We start from the raw sequence: 20699 nt of genomic DNA on the forward strand, positions 1-20699 counted from the left end.
GCAAACGCCAGCTCTTTCTGTGCTCCTGACTGGTGCCCTGGACCAGAGCTCTCCTGACAACGAGCCTTGGTGGGCTGGATTCATCTCAACTGGGAATCAAAATAAACCCTGCCCTGCTTGAGTTGCTTTGTGTTAGAAATTTGGCCTCAAGTGATAAGAAACTAATGGAGATCCTATTATCATCTCCTTATCTTTACACCACTTCAAAAAAAAAAAAAATAAAAGTACCTGAAAGCTACAGGCACTATCTTCATTCCAAACTCTTATGTTAATATAAGAGTAATTAGAGTGGGAGAAGGGGGAGGGGGGAGCTCAAGGCCACCCTGGGCTACGTGAAACCCTGTCTCAAAAAAATAAGTGGCCAGAAGTTAGGGGTCCACACTGTTCTTCCAGAGGACCCAAGTTCACTGTAGGGACAGGCGGGCAATCCACCACCATCTGCAGCGCCAGCCCTAGACTCTAGACTTCTGAAGTCTAGAGGATTTGATTCCCTCTTCTGGCTTCGGTGGCCACTGCACTCATGTGCCATGCATTTATGCAGATACAACTAATTAAATGTTTGATTTACTAAAAAATTCAGAGGTTTGGGGGTTGACATCCTGGCAAGGACAATGAGGTTGCAAGCACTTGTACTTGAACTATTGAGGCTGAGGACAACCATTCAGACCGAACCTTCATCTGGCGATGAATGGAGATAGAAACAGAGACCCACACTGGAGCACTGGATTGAGCTCCCAAGGCCCAAATGAAGAGCAGAAGGAGGGAGAACATGAGCAAGGAAGTCAGGACCGCGAGGGGTGCGCCCACCCACGGAGACAGTGGGACTGATCTAATGGGAGCTCACCAAGGCCAGCTGGACTGGGACTGAACGAGCATGTGATCAAACCGGACTCTCTGAATGTGGCTGACAATGAGGGCGGACTGAGAAGCCAATGATAATGAACCGGATTTTGATTCTACTGCATGTACTGGCTTTTTGGGAGCATAGTCTGTTTGGATGCACACATTCCTAGACCTGGATGGAGGGGGAGCCTTGGACATCCCACAGGGCAAAGCACCCTGACTTCTATTAGGACTGGAGAGTGAGGGGGAGGGGGAGGGCGGCGTGGGAGGTAAATGGGAGGATGGGAGGAGGTGGAAATTTTTAATAAATAAATAAGATAAAAACTTAAAAAAAGAACTATTGAAATGGTATACCTGAAACCCAAGCTAGACAAGTGAAAACAGAAAGTATGGCGAGTAAATGAAGGAACGTCAATGGTGGGCAGACCTGAGGCTGAAAAACTACTACAAAGGAATGCTTATGAGACTTAAATGACCGATAAACACAAAATCACTGTCAGGCAGAATTTTCAAATTCATAAGTAGTTTGACAGTATTTTACAAACTAAACAGAATATTAATCAGACAACTGAGAAAAAAGAAAGAAAACTGCTTCACTCTGGTCTGCACAGACACAGTGGCAGATGCCTTTAACCCCAGCACTGCAGGGAAGAAGGATTGGGTAGAAGCAGGTGGATCTCTTGAGTTCAAGGTCATTCTGGTCTACACAGAGTCCCAGGACAGCCAGAGCCACGCGGAGAGGGATTCTGTCTCAAAAGAAAAAAAGTAGAAAAGAAAAATCTGGGACAGGATGTAGTTCAATGGGAAGAAGACTGCTAAGCATGGTTGATATGGATTCCATCACCAGCACCACACACACACACAATATTTTTAAAAGTTACTTTTACTATGTACTACTTCACCTATATACACTTTTTTAAAAAGGGAAAGAAATCTGATGCTCCAAAACATAAGTGTTTTCTTTCAAAACACATCTACACAATTCAACAGACAGATCAGCACTGATACGAGACAGAAAACACTAAAGGGAAAGCTACAATATAGCTTCCTCCCGCACTCTTAACTGACTCACGGTCGTCAAACACATTTGTCCTTATTACATGCAGTCACAGGCATATTCTCTGCTATTTGTAAGCAAGGCAGAACTATACATGTCCAACTTTAGTGCAGCATATTTAACAAATGAGTAAATCTCAACATACACTATTAATGTACTGAATTCACACCTTGGCAAATGGCATAGCATGAAACGACAAATGAACACGTAGCTTTCTCTTCTCAAAAGGTCCTTTTTAGTATGTATGTTCAATATTAAATTGTTACTACCCACATTACCAGATTTTTGTTAAGTACACAGGACCAAAACAAGAGCTTGCTGAAGTAGTTTTTTAAGCAGTATAGCAAACTCTTAGTTTATGTTTTTACTTTAAATGATATAAAACACTACTCTCCATTCCATACCTTGCAAAAAGGACTTTATTTTTCTTCCAAGATAAAAGATACCTGCCTTATTTCAAAACAAATATTTGGTTTATTTCAAAAATATTAATTATATGTAAAAGAATGGTTAGACAATTTGTACATGGTAGTATAAAATGTAACTGAATATCCAGAAATTCAATAAGTTAATACTATTACTACTTTATTATAATAGTACTTTTAGAGTAACACCTAGAGGACTGGAACACCAATGTAATGTCTAACCAGTATCAGAAGAGGGAATGGTCTCTACAAGCAAGCTTGGAAATCTGTCACCAGCATTTAGTTGCTTAAAATGTTCTGTCACTGGTGAGTTGAAGGCATAGGATGCAAACTTATCAATTCCAAGGATGACACTGAGCTGGCCATCATCATTAATTAAATAAGCTACCACCAACGTTTTATCTTAATAACTGAAAAAAGAAATTCAAATCTAGAATAAAACTTAATAGAAATTTTTAAAAAAAATTTCCTTAGAGAAATCAGGACAGGATAACTGAAAACTCTTAGGGAGAATAAGAATAAATTGCTGGGGGAAATACCCAATCCCAACAATATTAGCTAAAGTCAAGGGCAAAGTAAGTTTACAGACAACCATATCTATAAAAAAAAGAAAGAAAGAAAGGGTCCTGATGAGGAGCAAAAGGAGGGAGATCATAAGCAAGGAAGTCAGGACCGTGAGGGGTGTGTTCACCCATGGAGACGGTGGGACAGAACTAACGGGAGATCACCAAGTCCAGTTGGAATGGGACTGATGGAACATGCGACCAAGCCGGACTCTCTGAATGTGGCTGACGGTGGAGAATGACTGAGAAACCAAGGACAGTGGCGATGGGCTTGGACTCTACGGCATGGACGGGCTCTGTGTGGGCCTTGTCAGTTTGGTTGCTCACCTTCCTGGACCTGGGGGGAGTTGGGAGGACCTTGGACTTTACATAGTGAAGGGAACCCTAATGGCTCTCTGGCCTGGAGAGGGAGGGAGTGGGGGTATGGGTGGGAGGAAGGGGAGGGAAGGGGGAGGAGGAGGGGAGGAGATGGAAATTTTTAATAAAAAAAAGAATATAAAAAATAAAAAAAATAAAAAGAAGTAGTAGTAGTATCAACACAGAGCAAGAGAACAAGAAGAAAACTTACTTAGTAAGGTCTTGAGTTCAGAACTTTTTACAAGCCTTGATATATACACAACCTTCCAACAGCAAAAATGTGGCTGACATAAACACTACGGTCACGCTATCACTACATGTGGCCACTGGCTACTGCTCTAGTGTCTCCTATGGGCAACACTAATGGAAAGCTTCTACTCCACTTAGGTCATATTTCTATACTATGCTCAAGTATGGGGACTAGATGTCGTAAGGAATCTACAAACACTCGAATTTGATCAGGAAAGTGACCAAAACAGCTGGGAAGGTAGCACAATTGAATATTTCTTAGAAAGGGAATGGTATCCTGGTGGCATATTATCTTAAGCTGTACTGCTTATTTAGAGGTAAACAGTTTCAGTAATGCTTTGAAGGCAAAATAACCAATTTAACGGAAACCCATCTGAACTTCAAAGAAACTACCCAGCAATCTACATTCGTGCAAGACAGTGGTGTAGAGCTAACGGAGTCTTCAAGCACAAGGAACGTCGTTGAGTTCAAGTTGGATGATAAAACCTCTAAGAACCTGATCAATCGCTAGGTTATGTCGGTTCATAAATTGGGATCACATATCTATGCGACTTTTTAGTAAAACGGGTCTGTTGAGATGTCTTAAAATTAATGTCTACCTTCGGAGGTGGAAGTGTACAGGGGAAAGGAAAGGAGAAGTCTTCAGAAAGAGAAACAAAGGCGAGGCGGGGGTTTACCACTTCAGCATCAGCTCACCCTCCACTCTCCGTCCCCCATCCTTTCCCAGAGGCCGTACCCCCCGTCTTGGAGGGATCGAAGGTCACCGTCTTCAAAAGCCCTTCCAAGGGCTTTCCCCCCAGGGCACACACAGCCTGGCAGACACCACTTGGAGACACAGGGAAGCCAGAGGGAGCGCGCAGGGTTAGGACCGCATCCCTCGTCCACCTCGAAGCCTTGACCAGCTCGTCCCCACCGCCACCCCGACACCTCACCTCCTCCGGGCACCCGGGAAGGACGCCAAGTCAGACAGCGGGGAAGATGGCGTCACTTGTCAGAGCAGCAGCACTTGCCTCCTCCTGGAGCCAGCCCGGGTTGCACTCAAGTCGTGGGTCCCCAAGCAGCTGCCCAGGACCGACCGACCCAAGGCAGCGTAGAAAATCGGCCAATTCCCTCACTGGCACGACCCGGCGACCCGAACTGGCGCGCCCGCACTTCCGGTAACTGCGGAAGTCCCACCCTCAGATACACTTCACAGCCCACAGCCCGGAAGCCCCGCCCCACACCTAACGGCTGCGGAAGCTCTTCCCTGATTTCCTTCGCACAGTCCCACGAGCCTATCGCGCGTGGCCGGTCTCCTGTTTCGGCTTGCGGCTTTGGCGTGGGTTCCTGGCGGCCTCCACTGTGGCCTAGCTGTGAGCAGAGCCAAGACCCAGCGAGTGACTGCGGGAGAACGAGTATGACGCCCCCTGGTGGCGGAAGCAGGCCCAGCACTTCCCCTGTCAGGCGCTTCCACAAAATGCCAGACACAGTTACAGCTACTCCCCAAATCCTAAACCCTACAAACACGGTTGTACATAGGACCCTTGCAGGAATGGCTCCCGGAGACCCTGGAGCGTCGGTACCATGGAAAACCACACGCAGCCTCTGGAGCCGTGGGTACTTACCACTGCAGGTGTCCGGTGAGGGGTCCACGGTCAGGCAGGTTTTAAGTCCATCTGTACTAAAAACTAGCGCAAGCCCAACGACTGGAAAGGAAAATAATCTATTCAAATGCAAGGTCAAGTGTACTCTAACTTAATGGATTTCAGACTCTCTCGAATCCAACCCGCTTTACAGGCTGACTTGCTGGGTACCACTTCTCCGGCAGCTCTATGGGAGCCCTGCTATCTGGCCGCAGGAGAGTCTGATGGAGATAGAACTATTAATATTTCAGCTTATCTGCAGAAGATGACTCACCCAGTTTCCTTCTGAAATATCTGATCACCATTGGCTAAGAAGAGAACACAGAATCAGCTGTTCACTGCAAAAGGTGGGACTTGAGCTGCCCTTTTTTTTTTTTTTTTTTTTTTTTTTTTTTTTTTGACTTCAATCTAGGTTGGGAAGACCTACATAACAGACTGGAACCATTACATAAACAGCCTCCCTGTCTTTACGAGCAACTTTAACAGGGTGTTTAAAACTCACTTAAAGGAAAAGCATGAAAGTATTTCCCTCCTATGCAGGTCAACATTCTTCCTCTTCCTATAAAATAGAACTAAAGGTTAAGGTTCAAGAAGCAGTAATACAATATGTTTGATGGAGAAGAAACAAATTTATCTTATTTGGAGACTCAAATAACCAAAGCATTCTGTACAAGAAAGTGGGGGGGGGACTGCTTGTGTATTAAGTATAATAATCAAAGCTTACCACTAGAAATAATTCTATAAAATGAACCGAAAGATTCGATTTCTCAGGGAAGTTATTGTCAAACTTGGGGGCTGTGATATTTAAATAAAATTTTATTTAGTAACAATGCATAAGATTCTGCTACTAGCAGTAGCCAGCAGAAAGCGTTATGAATTGCAATTCCATACCCAAGTATCCACTAGGTGGCTTTGTTTGCAACAAAGCAACCTCATTTAGATGTCCCTTAAGATACTGTTAATGGAGGTACACTCTATCTTTGATATATTTAGAGTTCCACCAAAAAAAAAAAGAAAGAAAGAAAAGAAAAGAAGGGCTAAGTGCTCATACAGAAGACCTAGGTCCAATCCCCAACACCCATAAGATGGCTCACAACTGTCTGTAATTCCAGTTCCAGGGGATCCAGTGCCTTCTTCTGACCTCAGGCATGAGTCACACACACAGTGTACATACATATAGGTGAAATACTTGTACACATAAAATAAGAAAAAAGAAAAGTTTAAAGAAAAAACAGCCTAAAGTTACAGAGTAAGAGGCAGAAATGAAACTCTTCTTGGTACGTAATATTAGCCATTTAGAAGCAGCTGTATGAATCTGACTTGCATAAAAGAGCTTATGCATGTATACATTTCACCATCTCAGAGTGTACACAAAGATGTCATTGTGAAGACATGGGCTCTAGGAACTGAACTTAGGTCCTCAAGAGCTTAGCTATGAGTCCATATAAAAACAGGTTGCATCTTCCAACAGCAAAGAAATATTGCTGTTATACAGAGATGAATAGGGGAAGGATTCCAAGGTACAATTCCCAAGTCTCATCTCTTTGCGTACTAACCATGTGGATGTAGCTGTATGACTCTGAATTGTATACAGAGACCAATACATACAGGAAAGACTTCTGTTATACATTCAGAATGATGCATTTGGATTGGACCAAAGCAAGACCAAAGTTCAGCATGGAAAGCATTAAAGCTTATAGCTCCATATCCGTCTACGGTACATAGTGGAGCCTGGACAGCCTTTTGTAGTTTACATGCCTCTCTCTTGGGCTGGTTCCAGCCACTGTGGCTTTCTTTAGTAAATATTCCATTTCTAGCATCTCCCGCACTCTGGGGTCTCCATTGCAGCTTGAGTTTCACATTCATGGCTTCCTATATCACCGTGCAGATACTGAGCACTCCCTGTGCTCTGAAGCTTTCCTTTAAAAACTTGGTGAAATCCTCCATGACTGCATTGTTCTTGTATCCTGTAAGCCTGCAAAACCAGCATCATATGGACATCTGCCCAGATCCAGACCCTTTGGGTCACAGCAGTGTTGGCATCAGTTTCTGAGTAGCTGGACCTCTGAAAAGTATTTCTTCAGTGGCCTATACCTTGTGGCTCTGCAGTAATCTCAGGGGACAGTCAAAATGGGTTTACAGTTTTACACCTGCATCCATGCTGGATAGAGTTACCAAAATTCCTTGAAGGCATTTTTTTCACTATCCCAGTGCAAATTGCAAGATCTCTTTTCATTTTGCTTGTGGTTTTGTTTTGTTTGAGATGGTCTCATCAGGCAGTGGTGGTACGCACCTTTAATCCCAGCGCTTGGGAGGCAGAGGCAGGTTAATCTCTTGAGTTCAAGGCCAACCTGGTTTACAGAGCAAGTTCTAAGAGAGCCAGGACTACACAGAAAAATCCTGTCTGAAAAAACTGAGAGAAACAGACAGACAGAGGTGGAGGGAGAGGAGGAGAGAGGAAAAGAGGGACATTTTTATACATATAATCACTATAGTTTATTCTTATTAAATCCCTTTATTGCCCTTCTGTGCTCCTCCTATCCCCTCATTGGTCTCCTTCCTCTCCCCCAAATAGTCCCTACTAGTTTCATTTTATGTATATTCTATTATTTACGCCATTGTTTAAACACTCCTTTAAACCTATTTCTCCACAACCATAGTCCCTTCTACTTATTTGCCCTTCAAAAATGTGTAAACGTGTAGATAGATTTAAATATAGATTCCACATATGATAGGAAGTAAGGTACTCTTGTCTTGTCTTTCTGAGTTTGGCTTATTTTGCTTAACATAAAGATCTGTGGCTACAAATCTCCTTAACAACCACACCCTTCTGTGTCTCAGACATTGACTTGCTGCTCTTCTGGCCAGACTGCCTGCTTCTCCAATCTTTCTTCTCTGCTTTTGACTTCCAGTTCTCACTGAAAGTATATCTAAAAAGCCTCCAGTCATGACTATAGTATAACCTGAACACTAAGCTGTCTTGAATTTTCTTTCCTGAGTTCATTACCTTTAAACTTAGTACCTTAGAAAGTCTCAGAATGCGAGGAAAATATAAATTCTTAGCTAGAATGTAACGTGAGTGGCCTCTTGTATGATACCCAATGTAGTATTTGAAATTTCTAGGGCTGGAGAGATGGCTCAGAGGTTAAGAGCATTGCCTGCTCTTCCAAAGGTCCTGAGTTCAATTCCCAGCAACCACATCGTGGGTCACAACCATCTGTAATGGGGTCTGGTGCCCTCTTCTGGCCTGCAGGCAGACACACAAACAGAATATTGTATACATGATAAATAAATAAATATTTTAAAAAAATGAAATTTCTATTAACACCAGAGGCCTCCAGAGCAGTGCTTCCTGTCTGCATTTCTTCTGTATTCTGGTCTTCAGAGTTCACACCAGAATAATATAACATTCTAGGCTTTTTCTAGAGTACTTCTCCAAACTCTTACAAATTTCTCCTGCAAAACAACACCAAAGACTTAACAACCATATTATTACTGGGTATGGTAGCTCAAACTATAATTCCAGACCTTGGAAGCTGAAAAGGGTGATTCCAGGATATTTAGACAAGCCTGGGCTACACATATTTCCAGCCAATCTGAACTATAAAGTGACTCCCACACACATACACAAGCAAAACCTGCCAATGTTGTCAGATACAGCAATGATTATGCTTCTTCTACTTACTAGCGTTTGTATGTCCATCACCAAATACCTGAAAGAGATAACTTTAACATGGAAGGATTTGTTTGGGCTCATGGTTTTAGAGGTTTCTGTCCATGGTTTCTTGGGCTCCTGAGCTTGTGCAAAAGCAAGTAGAACGGGAGGGTCAGGGTCAGCTATAGCCACAAGGGTATGCCTTCAGTGACCTATATTCTCCAGCAGGTTGCCTTCCTACCCAGGAATACCGTTGTTGTAATCTCCCACACATTAGGCCACAAGCCAACCTCGGATGGCATTTTTCAGGCACTGGCCACCTTTCACTAGAGAGGAGGTCTCTCTTGGCCTAGATAGCATCAGATAAGCCAGGCTGGTTGCCCAGAGAGCCCCAGGGATTCATCTGTCTTCCTCTCTAAATCTTGATTTATCAGCATACCCCACCATGCTCAAATTGTTTTGTTTGTTGATTGATTTTGAGAATGGTTTCCCTAGGTAGCCTTGGCTGGCCTAGAACTCATTCCTAACTCAAACTCAAAGAAATCCATTTGTAGCCGGGCGGTGGTGGCGCACGCCTTTAATCCCAGCACTCGGGAGGCAGAGGCAGGCGGATCTCTGAGTTCGAGGCCAGCCTGGTCTACAAGAGCTAGTTCCAGGACAGGCTCTAGAAACTACAGGGAAACCCTGTCTCGAAAAACCAAAAAAAAAAAAAAAAAAAAAGAAATCCATTTGTCTCTCTAGGCTTCCGGAGTGCTATGTTTAAGGTGTGTGCCACCACACCTGGCTCACCCATATTTTTTATGAGCGTTCTGGGAATCAAACTCAAGTCCTCACGTTTTCACTTCAACATCTAAGCCATCTACCCAACTCTCCAATGCTGTGTTTTAAATACATATTTCAAGAATATTCTCCTCCAACCTAATCACACACACACACACACATACACACTAGATGGTTTTTCTCACTTTCTAAAAGATTCCAAATATTCAAAGAATATGGAGCGAGGTCATAAGGCAGAATCAACCAGCCCGGTGGCTCAGGTGTGTAGCCACTACTACTCAGAAACTTGAGATGGGAGGATCCCAGGTTCTCTGCATGTCTGGGCTATAGAGTGAGTTGAAGGCAAGCCTGGGTAACTAAGTGAGAAGGTGTCTCAGAGTTTATAAAAGTGGAAATAAAGAGCTGGATATGTAGTCCAGCGATACATGCTCACCTGACATGCAAGAGGTCTCAGGTATGATCTTCAACCAGGGGTACACAAACACCTCTCCAGCTCCTCGGACTCTACTCATTGACTATTTCTCAAACTGAGTGTGTTAATTAGCTTTCCATTGCTGTGATCATATACCTGAGTAAACAGAAGATGAATTATTAATTTTAGTTGATCATTTCATAAGTTTCAGTCCATGGTTACTAAGGCTGTATTGACTTCAAGCCTGTGGGGACAGAAAGGCAGTCATCATGATAGAAATGGCTTGAGAGCAAAACTGATCACCTTACTGAAACCAAGAAAGGCATGGGCAGAAAAAAGATATAATCTATGGGAATGTGTTCCCAGTGACCTAGTCCCTCCAACTAGGCTCTAGTCTGAAAAATTCCATTATGTCCTAACATATTCCTTCAGTTGCCAGTGAACTAAGGGGATTAATCCACTGATAAAATCATAAAGCTTATGATATCATGACCCCAGGCTCAACCTCTGAGTCCTGCTGTGTTGCTGCACTGGGGACCAAGCTTCAACACATGACCTTTGAGGGACATTTTCTATCCAAACCATGAGCAAAAAGGAAAAGAAGACTTGCTTAATTCAGTAATTAATTTTCCAAATGACCAATGTATATCACAAAATCATACATAGGAAATATGTTTTTAAGTTTACAACTAAAATCAGTGAATTATAAAGTATCAGTACGAAATGTTCTCTTAAATTTCAAATTCTTGAACCAGGTGTAGTGGTGCATCCCAGCACTAGGAAGGTGAACTCTGTAAGTTTCTGGCCAGTGTGATCTACAGAGTTCCAGGACAGTCAGAGCTACAGTGAGATCCTGCCTCAAAAAAAGAAAATAAAAAGCCGGGTGGTGATGGCGCACGCCTTTAATCCCAGCACTCGGGAGGCAGAGGCAGGTGGATCTCTGTGAGTTCGAGGCCAGCCTGGTCTACAAGAGCTAGTTCCAGGCCAGGCTCTAAAAAAGCTGCAGAGAAATCCTGTCTCGAAAAACCAAAAAAAAAAAAAAAAAAAAAAAAAAAAAAAAAAAAAAAAAGGAAGAGGGCATCATGTACCTGAACGTACACATAATACATACACTACACAAAATTAAATAATTTGATGTAATAAACGAACTTTTTCCCAATTACATATCTCATAATTATTAAGCACTTACACAAACCTCATCTAACCTGTAGTGAAAGATTGTGAACGTATAACCTTGCTTTCCTAAATTAAGAATGGATTGTCACGGGATGGTTTAATGGCTATCAATTAATCCAGTACAAACTTTGCTGAACAATTTATTCCGCATTGCAAAGCAGCTTTTCCAATTTATTCCGCATTGCAAATGTACAAACTTTTCTTTCTGGAATAGCATATTGGGGAGGTAGGGGAAAATCCTCCAAACTAACATTATTAACAATGATTTCTTGATTTTTCATAATTTTCATCAAGTCCTACTAGATCGGATTTTAAAGGACAGAACATTGGATTGGGCAGTGCCCCCAAGGTTCCCTGTCACAAGGTAAAAAAGCTGAGACGTTCCGGTGTAAAGAACTGCACTCGCCAGGGCTCCTGTCTCAAGGCGTCTGACATCATCACGCACACACACCCGAGCAGCGTCTGGGACACGCCCTGACCTTGCCGCCAGCTGATTGGAGAGCCCGGGCATGGTCGAAGGTGCCATTGGTTGATCGATTGGTTGATGCGATTGAGGATGTCGCACCATCCTCAAGACGCCTTCCCGGTATAAAAGCTTTCCTTCCGCGAGGCAGCCAGACGTGCTGGACATTCCAGCTGTGCACCAGGAACCGCCAACACCCTCGACCGCGGCCCAGTTCCGCAGCCACTTCTCGAAACCTCCGGAAAGTTTTTCGGAGCCGAGCGCCAGGGAGGTGGTGCCACCGAGCGCAAGCCTGGCGAGGCCGTAGACGTCAGGCTTACACTAGTGGCAATTGGCTGAGGCTATGTGGCGCGGACGAGGGCTGGCGCAAGTGATTGGACTTGCCTTTAGGGGGCGGGGCCTGGAGGCGGGGCTTGCTGCGAAGAGCGTTGAAATAAGGCGCTCAGGACTTCACAGCATTTCTAGCAGGAATCTCTGGTAAGTGTGACTTCGGTGAAGGATGGAGCGAGGGTACCAGGAGGGGCCGGGTGCCAGGATGAGGCTGAGGTGACGCGGTTTCCCACCTCTGCTCGCCATTTGGGACCTGAGTTCTGGCCGCCTGGTACCGTTGCCTCAGTCTAGGCTTTGATCCACTTGGACGGGCGTGGGTGGTCTATTGTGTCCCAGGGGCAGTGCATCGGGTCCACGGGCTTTCCGTGGAAATGCCCTGAGGAGCGATCCAAAGTACAAGAAATACTGCGGCTCATAGCCCTTGGGACGCTGAATTATAAAAAGGGATCTGACTTGACTTGAGAAAATGTAGTCTTTGCTTCAGTTTGGAGCACCTCACCCCTCTTCGTCCAGTACTGAATAAATAGGTCAATTCCTAAGCTGCTTTCTTCTAGTTTGAGGACTTGCAGGTGTTGTAGTTGCTAAATGTCCATGTGGGTTTTATCTTTTTTTTGAGTTCGATGATGTGTATTTTTCTTATCTTTAAATGAATAATTTTATTCTGTAATCTGTTGTTTCTTAATATCCCGGCATTATGAGTTAAAGACGTTGTTCAAAAAGTTTAATAATTCCACAAGAATGAAATCTACTTTAGGATTTTAAATTAGTCTATGAACATTGTAAATATATCCTGTGAGTTCAAGTCCATTTTTACTTCTTACAGTGCTTGTCCTTTTATGTAATAATTAACCTCCTTTCTGTTTATTTAGTATTCTATATTTTAGCCTCATTGTCATCAATGATATTCCCCTTTCCCCCAGTTAGTTTATTCTGTACTGTATTTAGTTTTAGAAAGTTATATTAGGTAGCCGTTCAGTGGTATGTTTCAACTCCAGTAATCTGTATGTTTGAAATTAGAGAACGTGGATTGTTCAAAATAGTGTGGGAAAACTTATTTTAAAAAAAACTGGGAAGATATGTAAGATACTCTTAGAAGCATTACAAAAGTTAGAAAGTGCTGGATAAAGAGGTGCAAAATATGTTAAAATACAGAAATATTTAAAATACCAAAATACTTAAGGAGTTAGAGTTCAGAAAATTAAGTGTCTACACTAAGGTCAGGATGTTTGAACTATAACCTAATACGTTATAAATATTTTTCTGGAGAAAATTTAAAACATTTTGTGATATGGAGATTAAGTGAAATTTAGATTTTTAGTGTCCATAAATTAAAGACTGATTGGAACATAGCTGCACTTAATTTCACATTGTCTAGTTTAGGCATTGCCTAGTTCTTGCACTTATAAAGACAGAATTGACACTATATTAATTAGCCTTTTTTTAAAAAAAAATGCCAGGAACTGTTCTAAGGCATCCACTTGAATATAGTGAATAAAGTTTTTGCCTCTTCATCAAAAATATCATCTATATATTGCCAATAGGAGAACTGACAAAATAGTTGCATAAATCTTTTCCAACTATGAGCCCAGGTTGAAAATTGGGTAAAATCTTACTGGGACATTGTCTATATGATTGTGAATTGGAATTTGAAAACTGGATTTTAATGAACATTGATGTGTAGTGTTCTTTAGCAGCTGTGCTGAGAAGTGAATGGTAAAAGTACTCGGGAAGACTGTGGGAACATATAATAAAGAATCCAGAGACTGTTGTGGAAAAATAGAATGAAATGTTAGGTTGGAGCCAGATCACGCATGGGAAAATATATACAGAAAAATACTCCAAGAGAGAAGAGTTGGCTTTCCAATGCTCCAAGAGGCGTCTGCTCAGTAATTTGCATAGAACACTGAGTTGCCATGTTAGAGCAGCTATCGTAGAATGCTAATTGTGATTGTCTGTAAGAGAAATGACGGGTCAAGGTAGGGGCGAATGTTTGGCCAGTGGCATCCTTGAAGAAGCCTAAGGGCCATGGAATGGTGAGGTGGCAGATGGGAACAGTAAGCATAATTACAAGCTTACTACTGAACTAGTTCCTCAGCTCGACTCTTGATATTCTTAACTACATATATACTATTTAGAAAATGCTAATATGATGACCTTTCTCAATGTCAGTGTTTTAGGTCAGATCAGACATTCTCTCACAATGCCTGAAATAAATACCAGCCATCTCGATGAACAACAGGTTCAACTTCTGGCAGAGATGTGTATTCTTATTGATGAAAATGACAATAAAATTGGGGCTGATACCAAGAAAAATTGTCACCTGAATGAAAACATTGACAAAGGTACTGTTTTAATATATAGTCTTTGTTATAAAGTGATTTGTCTAGACTTTTCCAGTTAGCTGAGAAAAATATTAGGATAAAAGGAATGTTTTCCCCTTTGGGGCTGGGGAGGTTCTCACTGTGTAGCTCTGGATGGCTACTCTGCAGAAATCTGCCTCCCGAGTGCTGAGAGATCCATTTCTTAATGATACTTTACATTTCATTCCAGTTAAGCAGTATAGTAATAAAATCTGCCTTGCTACCTCTCCTGTAATATTTCTTTCCACTTTGTGTATCTTACTAAATTGCTTGAGAATTATTCTGGGCACATAGAGAAGAATTAGACTATTAACAGACTACTCAAGCCTCTTATTCTGAAGACTAGGTGTTGAAGGGAAATATGAACCTACATACACACACACACCACACACCACACTCACAGCAGGAAACTAAATGACCTGGGTTAGTGGTTACCAAAAGCGATTGGCCTGCCTCAAAGCTGCCGACGCTGCCATTCCTTTTGCTTGGTGACCGAGTCTTACTGGTGTGCTGGAACTATTCTCCATAACGGCCGTACAGAAATTCCTGTTAATAACACAACTCTCAGCAAATTCCTAGTCATATTCTCATCTGCAAGAGGGAAAACTGGACAAATAACGGGCATTTTCTAACCAGTCATACTTCTTTTTGCTTTTAGGATTATTACATCGAGCTTTTAGTGTCTTCTTATTTAATACTGAAAATAAGCTCTTGTTACAGCAGAGATCAGATGCTAAAATTACCTTTCCAGGTTAGTATATTTAATGCACAAGGTAGATTCTACTGGGAACTATATTAATCTGATTGAGCTTATTAGTGCCAAGGTCCAAAAGGAATAGCTTGGTAAATGGCTTTATTTATATTTTACTTTAATAAACTTACCCAATGAGTATAACCTTAATATCTGAATTATCTCTATGTTTTCATCTTCTTGGTTTTAAGAAAGCACTAAAACTTGTTTATAACTGTCTTTTAGAAAATAATATAGAAGAAAAACAAATAAAACAATATAGGTAGCCCATTGTAACTGACTTAAAACTCTGTTTATCTGACTACTTATAAAACTTCCATGATCTTTCAGATCTAATTTGAAGAAAAATTTATCTTGGTTCATATTAATATTTTCCAGGTTGTTTCACCAATAGTTGCTGTAGTCATCCATTAAGTAATCCAGGTGAACTTGAAGAAAACGATGCCATTGGTGTAAAACGAGCTGCACAGAGGCGCTTGAAAGAGGAACTGGGAATACCCTTAGAAGAGGTAATTAGTCTATCAGATAGCTTGCAGCCTAAATCTAAATCACTCTTTCAATATTGACTGATAACCAAAAAGAAATTTTCAGCAATGCTTTGAGTAGAACCTAGAGTTTTGTACATTCCTGACAAGTACACTTCCACTAAGTTACAGTTCCAGGCCAAGAATTTTATTTTGAGACAGAGTTTCACTATATAGCCCAATCCTCCTGCCTCAGTCTCCCAAATTGCTGTGATTACAGTAGTACAGGTCTGTGCTTTATAGCTTCCTAATTTATAGAATTAGCCCTTCAATAAGGAATATTAGAATATTATGTGCATTTTGTTGTTTTGTTTTGTTTTGTTTTTGTTTTTTGAGACAGGGTTTCTCTATAGCTTTGGAGCCTGTCCTGGAACTCGCTCTGTAGACCAGGATGGCCTCGAACTCACAAACATCCACATGCCTCTGCCTCCCAAGTGCTGGGATTAAAGGTGTGTACACCACCGCCTGACTTGTTTTGTTTTTGTTGAGACAGTGTCTTGTTTTATAGCCCATCCTGGTTTCCAACAAACAATATGCTTGTTTTTGCCTCCTAAATGCTGGGATTATTGGCATGCCTTCCAAACTCAGCCAAATTTTTGTTTCTCTTTCTTAAAAAAAACCTTTTTATTTTATGGTTTGCCTACATTGATGTACACCACATATGTGCCTAGTGCCCAAGGAGACCAGAAAGTGGGTGTTAGAGCCCCAGGAACTGGAGTAACAAATGGCTTTGAGCCCCACATGGATGCTGGAACTGAACCCGGGTTATGGAAGAGTAGGTGGTACTCCTAACTGCTGATCCATCTCTCCAGCCTCTTTTCAAAACTTTTTTAATATCTATTTTTATTTTGTCTCTGTTTTTCTTGTGCCATGTGCATGCAGTACGGAGGAAGCCAAAAGAGAGGGAGTTCAGTCCCTCGGAACTAGAGTTAAGGCTAGTTGTTAGCTGCCATGTTGGTGCTAGGACTCAAACCTTAGTCCTGTGGAAAAACAAGCCAGTACTCTTACTGCTGAGCTCTCTCTCCAGCCTCCCTCTTCCTGAGATGTGATGGATCTCATGTAGCTGAAGATCTTGATGATCCACCTGCCTTCATTTTCCTAGTGTTGAGAATACAAGTATGTACCTTGTGTAGTTTATGTGGTGCTGAGGATGGAACCCAGCTCTTCATCCATGCTTGGCAAGTCACTGAGCTAAATCGTAGTACTCAGGAGGCAGAGATTGGTGGCTCCGAGTTTCAGGCCAGACTTATCTGCATAGCAAGTTCTAGCTAGCCAGGGCTACTTGGAGAGACTTTGCCTCAAAAGAAAAAAATAAATAAAATAAAAATAAAGTGTGTGTGTGTGTGTATAATTTAAGGAAACAATTCAAAGGAAGGAAAAAGTTGTTTCAATTCACTTAGATTTGTGGTTCATGTTCCTAAGGATGTCTACAAGGCAGCATTCTTCTCTGATTTGCTCAATTATAATAGACTGGTATATCAATATTGAGCAAAACTAGGACTGTGATTTTAAGAAACCAAAATATAGGGCTAGCTAGCCTGGCGCTCACTGTGTAGACCATACTATCCTTGAACTCACAGAGATTTGCCTATCTCAGCTTCCAGCCAGCATGCTGGGACTAAAGATGCACACCACCATGCCTTCTTACTGAATTGTTCTCTTTGAAAATTAAGACGAAGTATCTCACATCTATTGAAACAAAAAAAAAACTTTTTTTGTAATAGCAATATTAATAGCAAAATATGAATGCATTCTATTTTGAGAAACTTTTCTATATTGAGTAACATTCTAGTTTGAGTAACTATTTTTTAATACTTAGAAAAAATTTGACATATGTTTGGTCTGGGGAATAAAAAATTTAGACACTCAAAATAGTAATAATTTTTCATATATCATCAATAGGAGAATATTACTTTAAAAGCTCTGATTATAAAGCTACACTGCTGCTATTCAGGATATTGTTAAATGGCTGGAGAGATGGCTCAGCACTTCAGAGCACTGGCTGCCTTCCAGAGGACCCATGTTTAGTACTCTACACCAGCACAGCAGCTTACAATCCTCTACCTCCAGTTCCAAGGGATCCGTTGTTCTCATCTCGTCTCCCGGGAACCACGGTGGTGCACAGACACATATGGAGGAAGACACTCGTACACAAAAACAATTTAAAAGACAAAGACATTCTTGAAATGTGTTGGTTTTAGGTTATCTTTTGTCATTAGTTTATCTTTTAATATTTTGAAACAGTATCTCACTGCGTATCCCTGACTAGCTTAGCACTCACTATGTAGATCAAACTGGCCTCAAACTCAGAAACACCTACCTCTGCCTCATGAGTACTGGGATTAAAGGCATGTACCCCTATGCCTGACCTCATTGATAGTCTTATTAATCGAGTTTTCTTTTTATGTTGTAGGTTGATCCAAAGGAAATGCATTATCTAACACGAATTTACTACAAGGCTCAGTCTGATGGTATATGGGGTGAACATGAAATTGATTATATTTTGTTTCTAAGGAAGAATGTAACATTGAATCCAGATCCCAATGAGATTAAAAGCTATTGCTATGTATCAAAGGAAGAACTCAAAGAAATGATGCAGAAAGCAGCCAGTGGTGAAATTAAGTTAACACCATGGTTTAAAATTATTGCAGACACTTTTCTCTTTAAATGGTGGGATAACTTAAACCATTTGAGTCAGTTTGTTGACCATGAGAAAATACATAGAATGTAAATGTATAAATGAATTGAAAATTTTTCTACCTTGTAAGAATGGTTTTTTTTGTTTTGTTTTGTTTTGAACTGGACTCCCTTGTATAATACATAGGTATTTTACAACCAAAATTCATTTGAGAAAAAAACCCAATTGTCTTTCAGTTTTGTAGTGTGTATGTATGCACTGCTGTTTATAAAAGATATGAGAGGTTATTGCAAAATTATGCCATAAATAAAACTTAATTTAGCCTGTCCAAATACATGATGATGTATTTGTATGATGAAGAAATAAGTAGAACTCTTCATTTTTTACATTTTCAGAACACTTTGCTATTCCTAAGTGTTTTTATACCGTTAAATTTTATTATAGGCCAGAAAAAATGAGCAAAAGAGATTGCTTAGTTGCTTCAAAACAGCACTAATAGATTAAATGGTCAAGGCTGGGGATACACTCAGTGGTACTATGATTGCCTTGCAGGCATGAGGTCATGGGTTGTTGAGTTCCTAGTCCTTAAAATAATTATAACAGTAAGAACAGGCAGAGCAGGTTCAAGGGGGAGTAAATGGTATCCAGTCATCTCTCCTAATCTCAGGACTCCCTTCAAAACTAAAGTTCGGGAAGTTCGAGTCTTGTACAATATGACGTTGTATTTGATGTATTCACACGTCACCTCATCTCTGGGTTGGTTGTAGCACTGAACACAGTGTCAATGCCAATGTGTATGGTTATACTATGCTTTGTGATCAGTGCACATCAAATTTAATATACAATTGGTTTGAACCCTTGGGTGCTTGGCCCACAGTTTTGAAAAGCCTTTTCTGTATGCTAATTTCTGTCATTTTGGGGTGATTTTATGCTTTAGCCGTCCTGAAATTATTTTATTGCTTAAAGTTAACTATTATTTTTTAGTGGTTATGGTAACTGGTTAATTCTTTTAAATAGTTATTTACCATTTAACAAAATCTGTTCGTCATTAGGGTGGAAGAGATGTTAGTCACAAAGTGGGAGCGAGTTCTTCACAGGAGTTGAGAAGACTCTTAGCACCACCAGCACTGGGCTTGGATAATTTTGTTATAGGGGTCTGACCTGGGTGGGATGTTTAGTAGCATATCTGCACCCTTAAACTCAATAGCATTTAGCACCCCTTTGCTAAGACAACAGAAAAAACAGGGAGGGGGATGAGTTTTGTGACAGGGTCTCTCTGTGTCGCTCTGGTTTTTCTAGACTCATTCTGTAGACTAGGCTAGCTTTGGAACTCAGGATGCACCTGCCTCTGTCTCCCAAGTGCTAGTATTAAAGGCATGCACCATCATGCCCAGCAACAACCAGAATTTCAGTAGATAATACCAAGTGTCCGATAGGAGCAGAGACCCCTCTGGTAGAGAACCACTTACTGTTCTGTAGGCCGGGCTTACTTTAGAGGTGGAAACGGAAGGGAATAGCAGTGAGGAAGGTGACGAGGAATAGGTAGATGTTATAAGCATATATTAGACTGAGATTTTGATGTTATAGAACAGGCATATGTTGAGATTGTGTCTTGATTAATGTACTGTTTAAAACTTGCCATTGGTGTGTCAAATTTGAGATCTTAAGACAACTTTAGACTTAAGTGCTGTATAATAAATACTTTTTATTTACAAAAACTTTATAAATTTTAATTTCTTGATAACTCAGGACAATTGATTTATCTTTGAAGATACAGCTATGTAGCAGATATTTATTGAAAATTAAAAATAAAGTATTTTAATATTGTCTGGTTTGTTAATAATCTGGATATAATAGGTTAGTCTGCATATTTTATCTTAAAATGATAAATGTTGTATACCTTAAATGTATTTAAAGTAACTTCTAGCTTTATTTTATACGAATTGGGGACTGACTACATATAGTTGTTTCTCAGTAGCTTTATATATCTAGTGGCTGTCACACTCAACAGTGGTCTTAGACTGCGACCTGGGACTGTGTAAAGGCAATCAAGTGTTGGGGAGTGCTGCGCTGCTTAGGATGTGGAGTGTATAAATATTTCGACCCAATGAATTTCTGGGCAACCCCAACGTCCTTTAAAAAATAAGGAATTATATATATCCCTGCCCCAAAATCTAGCTACCTCTGACCCTTAGGTCTGTGACTTAAAAGATGTGTCTTGAAGGATAGTTAAGATTGTTTAGTTGTTTATTGTGTTCCTGACCCTACTGGATGGGGGTGGGAACAGTGGCTTTCTGAACAGAAGAGACACGTTAGCAGGACATGCCTAGAATGGTGAAAGTTGTCTTTATTCCTTTGGAGATGCTGGCGCAGTGGGATCCACACAGGGATCAGCCCCATCTGTCAGACCCTTACCAGGGGTCCTTGTGGGATGAGGTATCTTGAATACCTTACAAAGATATTTTTTTCAAGATTTTTTTTAACCATAAGGTTG

General features: G+C 41.1%; 2 protein-coding genes across 2 annotated transcripts in view; one reads left to right on the top strand and one right to left on the bottom strand.

The window, feature by feature from the left end:
* The window catches only part of Wdr37 (WD repeat domain 37), a 61754-nt gene extending 49853 nt beyond the window's left edge, over positions 1-11901 (bottom strand). Inside the window, exons 1-3 of the mRNA XM_038334246.1 lie at positions 11619-11901; positions 9985-10119; positions 5099-5179 (exon numbers count right to left, since the gene is read on the bottom strand). The gene's annotated coding sequence lies outside the window, so the exon portion shown is untranslated. The remainder of the gene's footprint in view (positions 1-5098; positions 5180-9984; positions 10120-11618) is intronic.
* Idi1 (isopentenyl-diphosphate delta isomerase 1) lies at positions 11747-20032 on the top strand. Its single transcript, XM_038334248.1, has 5 exons — positions 11747-12079; positions 14102-14274; positions 14951-15043; positions 15422-15552; positions 17981-20032. The coding sequence occupies exons 1-5, from the start codon at positions 11946-11948 to the stop codon at positions 18296-18298; spliced, it is 849 nt and encodes a 282-aa protein (XP_038190176.1). The 5' UTR covers positions 11747-11945; the 3' UTR covers positions 18299-20032.
* Positions 20033-20699: the final 667 nt, after the last annotated feature.

Source organism: Arvicola amphibius, chromosome 6, assembly GCF_903992535.2.
Source record: "Arvicola amphibius chromosome 6, mArvAmp1.2, whole genome shotgun sequence".
NCBI lineage: Eukaryota > Metazoa > Chordata > Mammalia > Rodentia > Cricetidae > Arvicola > Arvicola amphibius.